This window comes from Macaca nemestrina, chromosome 10 (assembly GCF_043159975.1).
Source record: "Macaca nemestrina isolate mMacNem1 chromosome 10, mMacNem.hap1, whole genome shotgun sequence".
NCBI classification, from domain to species: Eukaryota; Metazoa; Chordata; class Mammalia; order Primates; family Cercopithecidae; genus Macaca; species Macaca nemestrina.
Genome location: NC_092134.1, coordinates 131,028,824 through 131,037,781, shown reverse-complemented (window position 1 = coordinate 131,037,781; position 8,958 = coordinate 131,028,824). Strand labels below are relative to the sequence as shown.

The window sequence follows — 8,958 nt, the reverse complement described above, 5'->3', positions numbered from 1 at the left end:
TATCTATAAGAATATGCTGTATCACCCTAATTTTATATGTAGAAATATACTTTATATTTCTGCTTTTTTAACATTTTTTGGGGAGGAGCATAGCCTACATATGGAGCATAATAAAACCTAATAAACAGTAAGATAAAAAAAAATAACGTTAACATCAATGTTACCACGACTTGGTCAGAAAATAGAATTTGCCAGCAATCCAGATACTCCCAATACATGTCTCCTTGTTGATATTTCCCGTTTATCTCCTCCCTCCTGACTATCCCAATTGTTTTGATGATCACTCATATGTTTCACCGTAGAGTTTTATCCCCAATGTAACAAATTACAATGCATTAAAAATATGTTTTCTTGAACTTTATGTAAATGACATTATACTGAATGTATTTTTCCATCTTGATAATTCCTCTCATATCTGTGAGTATTATTATCTATGTAGCCCAAATTTGTTCATTTTCTTTGTCGTATTACTCTGTTGTAAACATGTCTGTCTAGTTTGTTAATTTTGATCACTGTATAGTATTCTATTGTATAAGTATGCGACAATTTGATTATCCACTTGGAGGACTGAAAGACATTTGGAGGATATACATAAGGATAAATTTAAATTCTTATTTCATACCATACACAAAAAACTCATATTTAATTGATTATGCAGCTATGTGTAAAAAGTGAGATTAGTAACTAAGATACTAAAACATACTAACTGTACAACTGCAAGTCATATTATGTCTATAGTAATAATATCCCCTGCAGAGTAATCTATCAATATCTATATTGCTATTTTAAATAAAACTAAATTAGATGCTGGGTCACCCTCACTCTGATTTAGTGGAAATTCAAGCAAAAATATTATTGATGCTCCATCATTCTCCTTAGATTTTTGGTACTATTACTTCTTTCTCTCTTTTTTTTTTTCTATCCTGATAGCGTTTGTTTGTTTGTTTGTTTGTTTCTTTGTTTTATTATTATTATACTTTAAGTTCTGGGGTACATGTGCACAACGTGCAGGTTTGTTACATATGTATGCTTGTGCCATGTTGGTGTGCTGCCCCCATCAACTCGTCAGCACCCATCAACTTGTCATTTACATCAGGTATAACTCCCAATGCAATCCCTCCCCCCTCCCCCCTCCCCATAATAGGTCCCGTGTGTGATGTTCCCCTTCCCAAGTCCAAGTGATCTCATTGTTCAGTTCCCACCTATGAGTGAGAATGTGCAGTGTTTGGTTTTCTGTTCTTGTGATAGTTTGCTGAGAATGATGGTTTCCAGCTGCATCCATGTCCCTACAAAGGACACAAACTCATCCTTTTTTTATGGCTGCATAGTATTCCATGGTGTATATGTGCCACATTTTCTTAATCCAGTCTGTCACTGATGGACATTTGGATTGATTCCAAGTCTTTGCTATTGTGAATAGTGCCACAATGAACATACGTGTGCATGTGTCTTTATAGCAGCATGATTTATAATCCTTTGGGTATATACCCAGTAATGGGATGGCTGGGTCATATGGTACTTCTAGTTCTAGATCCTTGAGGAATCGCCATACTTTTTTCCATAATGGTTGAACCAACAGTGTAAAAGTGTTCCTATTTCTCCACAACCTCTCCAGCACCTGTTGTTTCCTGACTTTTTAATGATTGCCATTCTAACTGGTGTGAGATGAAAACTCATTGTGGTTTTGATTTGCATTTCTCTGATGGCCAGGACACAAACAAATGGAAGAACATACCATGCTCATGGATAGGAAGAATCAATATTGTGAAAACGGCCATACAGCCCAAGATAATTTATAGATTCAATGTCATCCCCATCAAGCTACCAATGAGTTTCTTCACAGAATTGGGAAAAACTGCTTTAAAGTTCATATGGAACCAAAAAAAGAGCCCGCATCTCCAAGACAATCCTAAGTCAAAAGAACAAAGCTAGAGGCATCACACTACCTGACTTCAAACTATACCACAAGGCTATAGTAACCAAAACAGCATGGTACTGGTACCAAAACAGAGATCTAGACCAATAGAACAGAACAGAGTCCTCAGAAATAATACCACACATTTACAGCCATCTGATTTTTGACAAACCTGAGAAAAACAAGAAATGGGGAAAGGATTCCCAATTTAATAAATGGTGCTGGGAAAATTGGCTAGCCATAAGTAGAAAGCTGAAACTGGATCCTTTCCTTACTCCTTATACGAAAATTAATTCGAGATGGATTAGAGACTTAAATGTTAGACCTAATACCATAAAAACCCTAGAAGAAAACCTCAGTAATACCGTTCAGGACATAGGCATGGACAAGCACTTCATGTCTAAAACACCAAAAGCAATGGCAACAAAAACCAAAATTGCCAAATGGGATCTAATTAAACTAAAGAGCTTCTGCACAGCAAAAGAAACTACTATCAGAGTGAACAGGCAGCCTACAGAATGGGAGAAAATTTTTGGAATCTACTCATCTGACAAAGGGCTAATATCCAGAACCTACAAAGAACTCAAACAAATTTACAAGAAAAAAACAACCCCATCAAAAAGTGGGCAAAAGATATGAACAGACATTTCTCAAAAGAAGACATTCATACAGCAGAGCCTCTGGTACTTTATACAGGGCTCGTGATTTGGTGAATGTTTCTTAATCTATACCCATTAAGAGGGAAAATCAAAACAATTTGCCTCGTATTAAGAATAATAGCACTGCTTCACTGTTTTATGTCATAGCTATGTCACTTCTGTTCTCAGTGTAATTTACATTTTTTAAAACATTGTGCTAATTAAATATATCAGTAATATTACAGACAGGGTCCTATGGCACATGACTGTAATCCCAGCACTTTAGGAGACTGACATGGACAGATCACTCAAGCCCAGGAGTCTGAGACTAGCCTGGCAAACATGGTGAAATCATATCCCTCCAGGAAACACAAAAATTAGTCAGGCGTGGTGTTGTGCCCCTGCAGTCCCAGCTGCTAGCAATGCAGAGGCAGGAGAATCACTTGAGCCCAGAAGGTTGAGGCTCCAATGAGCTGTGATCCTGCCACTGTACTCCAGCCTCAGGGACGGAATGAGAACATGTTCAAAATAATAACAATAATAATAATATATTACTTGGTACAATAATCAGGAAATGGAAATTTTCTTAAATATAGCAAAATACCCTAAAGTTGAATGGAAGTAAAATACCAAAAGAAAAGAAATAAACCTGAGAAGATTCAGGAACTTACAATATAGGAAATGTTTTAAAGCCTTCAGTGTCCCTAGTCCACATGTCAAAACAACCTTTGTTAAAGTAACGGCATTTTGCTCTCCCTATATATTTCCTATCACTACAAAAGAGACACAATGTTTTGGGGACCTATTGGGATTTTGGAGCCAACATATTCCACATTTGGAAATATTGCTCTGATTCATTAATGACGTTTCCAAAGACTACTGGTCTCAAGTGAAACCCAGAACAAAAGAGGGCTCTACAGCAGATATGGGCTGTGGTCCAAGCTGCTCTGGCCACTGTGCCAGGTGATCCAACACAAGTCAAAGTTGCTAGACGCATGCACAGTGGGCATTATAGGACTCTATGCATGTCACTGACAAGCCTGTAGGAGAGCGGGGAATAAATCCCTGGCGAATTATTGCAAGACCATTCCCTCTTCAGCAGAGGAGTAACCTCTGTCTGACAAACTAAACAGCAAGTGCAGAAAATTAATCCAAGCATAGAATCCCTCTAAGCACAAGCCCCTATAAGAACAAAACCCTGTACAACTATGCAAGTCATACATTCATAGAGTCAGCTGTGACTGGAGGGTATGAGCACATCTCAGTGGCACAAGGAGGGGCGGTATTGGACACAAACATGTGATTTCTCAGATTCCATTCACTGTCTCCTATTCCCCTGGCCAGTACCTGGCCTGATTCAGATCATCCTTCCATTTGGGACTGGAATGTATCACCACGCTGTGGGCATGAGGTCTGACTTTCACAACCTCCACGAAGGGACAAGTGATGTAAGACAGAACAGCAGAGCACCTCACTGGGAAGTAGCTGGTTACTAACTCAATTTTTTGAAACGAAGTTCCATCTTTGTTTATATAATAATCAACTAGAATATATCATATTACAAATATATAATTCACAATAGAAAAAAATACATATGCAAATACACCAAAGTCTTCTATATGCTTTTTAAAAGTATTGTAATAGGTGCCACCTAATTTTGATGTTCTACCTTGTCTCCAATTCAGACACCTGATACAGCTGCATCAAGACTATAGTATTGTGATATTTCCCCTAAAATTGTGGAATAGCCAAACTTTTCCTCTGAGGAAGGATTCTTCTTGGATAAGCCGGTAAACTTAAACTGAGACCGGAACAGGGGAATTCATGCAACTGCAGATTTTGTGATGAGTTTCCTATTCATTAGTTTACCACATCATCTTATCCATTTTATCCACTCATTTATTTGTTCATTAAAATATCATTTTTGACCATCTATTCTTGTTGCTGGGTTCTAGTTCATGGGAGTCAACAGAAAGCAAGAGAGATATGATCTCATTTTTTACGGTTCTGACATTGTACTGAGGGAGATACATGATTAAAAAATACATAAATCAGGTGTGGGGATGATTTATCTTAAGGTTTAAATAAGATCGTTAAAATTTTATAACACCAAGAATTAATACAGTCATATAGAATTTAGCTGTGACCAAGATTGTACATTTCTTTCTTATAATAGAACTTCCTAGTAATGAATATGTCAACACACTTTCATCACTGACAACAAAATTACAATGTTAAGGCACATCCCATAATTAATACATAGATTTTATAGATACTATTTTAACATTTACAAAAACTTTCACTGAATTATTTTCCATAATTTCTATAGTGTTTTTACATTGATAGTTTTTTTTTTTATTAGAAAAGAGAAGATTTGAGTTCTCTTCTCTAAAGTTTAGAAGGAATTTTATAAATAGAAGGTAAGGATATAATTAGCAATTCAGGGGCTTAAAAGTGCTTTAGAAAAGATACGAAAAATAATTTACATCAGAGCTCAATTTCAAAACAAGATATTCTTTAATTCAAACCCTGGAAGAAATGACTTTTGTAATAGCACATGTAAGCTGATAATAGCAATCAAGATCATGATCATGAGTTTTCATCCCTCTTATAGAATATATTTTTTTCTAAGCTATTCACATACTTGTATGAAATCTAATATTCTTCAGTACAGTTTACGGTAGATATGGAAGAAATTTACTCTGCATATGCTTGTAACTTAAATTTTATTGTGTGCATTGTTTTCTAACAATTCTGTTTGCTTTTTACTAAACATAAAATAGGAATTCATAATGAAATAAAACCCCGCTGATAGATCCTCATTATTGATTTAGAATTGAATGTCTTTACCATCCAAAAAGTTAGAGGTTCAAACAATGAATTCTAAGCGCTCTGTGGTGTATTTGTGTGGTTCAAATGACAATAGAAAACAGCAGTATTTTTCCTGAGATAAGCTGTTAGTTCTTAATAATTATAAGCAGCCATCATTAATTCTAAAAGTGAAGCATAAAATACATGTATGAAATAAATCTCTTCCTAATTCTGAGAAATTTTTGTCATATTTTATATAATTTGGCAGTTTGTGTGAAAAAACAAAAAAGAGTATGTTATTGTCAATGTTCTTAAGGTTTTCATATCCACATAAACACACACACACATATATATATATACACACACACACACATATATACATACACACACATATTTAGAATAACTTTAGGTAAAACACTTTTCTAGGTATATGTCTGGAAATTACTCATACACATACACTACAGAAAACACAGTAAGAAATAGAAAATGTTTCATACACCACCAGTTTGTTTTCTGCTAGAAGACACACAATGCCCCTCTTGTGAATCTATGGAGATGAAGGCTTCTGTCCTTTCACCCAGTACCTCACTTGCCGCAAAACTGAAAGAAAAGTCTGCTTTAGCTTCTTGTTTCCCCAAATCAGTATGAATGGGTGGGTTGAAGGATAGCTGAATGTAACAGCTTCACAGATCATGAAGACAGGTTTGTTATCCCGACTCTCAAAACTCAAAGCTGATATGATTAGAAACACAAAGTAAATGGCACATAGCAAGAGGAAAGAGATCACAGTTTGCAAAGCTTTTATGTGGACCTTGGTGCTGGGATCCTGAGATCCTTTGCCATGAAGCTGCATCTTCTTCAGATGTTTAAACAGAGAACAGACTAACAGCAGAAAAGATATTAGGGTCAGAGTGAAGGGTACTAAGTTTACTAGCGTGGTTACAGTCGCATCTGAAAGGTACATTGCACTCCTCAATTTGATCTTCCCAGTCATGTTTCCTTCATATTCTTTTGTCTGTACAATATGATTTATGTTTATGACAAAAAGATGACAAACCAAAAATAGCAAAGGCCCCAACAGCATCACCAGAATGACACTCTTAACTCTCCTCTTTAAGTGAAGAAACATAAGGTTGGAGAAATTGGCAATCTTGAGCAAATAAAATATGCTGAGGCTAGTAGCAAACCAGTTGCTGAAATGGCTGGTTACTGCCCAGACATTGTAAGTGGTAGTTCTTACCTCTACACTATAAAAAGCTGGATTCAACACAACTGAATACCAATGTAATAATAACACCCAGAGCAAACCAATTCTGGAGACCGCCAGAGCAGTGAGAATTTGGTCAGCAAAGGAGATCTTTTGTCTCTTGACCCACTCAGTGGAATTTACCAATGCTATGAAGCCATTAGCAAAATTTCCAATAACAAATGTAACCACTACTAGAATGAAAAAAATGATGGGTAGAAAAGTTATCATGTCTGAACAGACAAAAAGAAATTTTTTAAATGCTGGTATTGTGTCCGGAGTTGGTTCCTGCATGTGGGTTCATGGTCCGGCTGACTTCAAGAATGGAGCCTCGGAGCTTCACAGTGAGTGTTACAGCCCTTCAAGATGGCATGGACCCAAAGAGCGAGCAGTAGGAAGGTTTATCGTGAGGAGCCAAAGAACAAAGCTTCCACAACATGGGAGGGGACCTGAGGAGGTTGTTGCTGTGGGCTGGGGTGACTAGGTTTATTCCCTTATTTGTCCCCGCCCAGGTTCCATTGTTGTCCTATCAGAGTGTACTTTTTACAATCCTTCCTGCGATTGGCTACTTTTAGGATCCTGCTGATTGGTGTGTTTTACAGAGCACTGATTGGTGCATTTTACAGAGCAATGTTTGGTGCTTTTTACAGAGCACTGATTGTTGCATTACAAGCCTCTGGCTAGCTGCAGAGTGCTGATTGGTGGGTTTTTAAATAGTGCTGATTGGTGCATTTCACAATCCTCTTGCAAGCTAGAGAAAAGTTGTCCAATTCCCCCACTCAACCCAAGAAGTCCAGCTGGCTTCACCTCTCAATGTAATATCACTGGTTGTGATTGCTTGAATGTCCTGACCTTAAATTCTGTGCAAACCTAATTTGTGAATGTGCTGGGTCATTCTTTTTACTTTTAAATGTTGTGACCGGTGTCAAGCCATAAATCGCCATGGCATGTTAATTGATGAGTTCAATCATCTCTTTATGGAAAACATTCTTATTTTCAAACAACTCAAATTAACTATTTCATTCATGGTCTGTTCTTGTTATAGACTGGAATTATTCATACTGAAATTGACGGGAAACCTGAATCCTCGTTTGCTAGTACACGAATAAGAACAAATTCACTTTCAGTGTTTGCAATTTTTCTTCCTGTAACCTCTCCATCATTTGTTTTTAGCGACTTCAGTTGTTAGGGAAGTTTTATAACCCAATACAGAGATCATATAGTAAATGTTTAAATCTTTAAAGGGAGCTTGGTCATAACTAAGATCATCACCAGTATGGACTTTTTAAAATGCCAGATTTAAATACACAGAATCCAAACTGCTTTTATCAAAAGCATCTAAGGTTTTCTTGAGAACCACAGTCAGGCCAATACTCCATAAGATCTGCTTGCTGCTAATACTTTTGTATAATTTCATTATTCACAAGCTCATAAATATGCACACAAATACACACACATGCACACCACTTATGAATGGAACAAATTATTTTCTCATAATTTCCAAAATAGAAAATTAGTTTCCAAGAGGTTGTGCAGATGAAATTAGTCCTATTTTCCCACTCAGAATTTTCAGCCCGTGAATAATATTTATTATCAAACATATCTCTAATTCTTAGGACTTTGGTAAAGTTTCTCTCAAGTCAAATGTTTAAACATTTATTATTAGATAAAATATTTATCAATTTTCTAAGAATTCCTGAGTACCAGACGCTTTGATATATAATCTTGCAGTATCCTCCTATCACAGGAAGACTGACTACCTTGCTCCTGAACTTCGAATCGATCATTTACCTTGCTTTGATAAAGAGAAAATTACTACACTTTGCATAGAGCTTTGAGATGGCTTCCATGCTGGGGATTCTTCCTCTTTCCGTTTACCATGAGAATATCGCCTGGTTAGTACACCGTTCCCAGACAGAGAATGAGAAACTAATGAAGTCAGATTGCCATCACCTGATTCAGACTAATTTGGCAAAACTCTATCTACAAGATGCAGAATTTGGCCCATCTCAAATCTCCAGAGCCATCCACCATACCCAGCTTAGAAAAATGAAATCCGTGCTGACAGCAGGGAAGGCCAAAGAGGGTAGATCACTAAGTCAAGAGATCGAGACCAACCTGGCCAACATGGTGAAGCCCTGTCTCTACTAAAAATACAAAAATTAGCCGAGCGTGGTGCTGTGCACCTGTAGTTCCAGCTACTAGGGAGGCTGAGGCAGGAGAATCGCTTGAACCCGGGAGGCAGAGGTTGCAGTGAGCCGAGATCACCCCACTGCACTCCAGCCTGGATAACAGAATGAGACGCCATCTCAAAAAACAAACAAACAAACAAACAAACAAATGAAATC

General features: G+C 37.0%; 1 protein-coding gene across 1 annotated transcript; it reads right to left on the bottom strand.

Annotated features, from left to right (window-relative positions):
• Nucleotides 1–5,892: 5,892 nt before the first annotated feature.
• Nucleotides 5,893–6,912, bottom strand: LOC105465910 (taste receptor type 2 member 46). Its single transcript, XM_011714559.2, has one exon. The coding sequence runs from the start codon at nucleotides 6,902–6,904 to the stop codon at nucleotides 5,912–5,914; it is 993 nt and encodes a 330-aa protein (XP_011712861.2). The 5' UTR covers nucleotides 6,905–6,912; the 3' UTR covers nucleotides 5,893–5,911.
• Nucleotides 6,913–8,958: the final 2,046 nt, after the last annotated feature.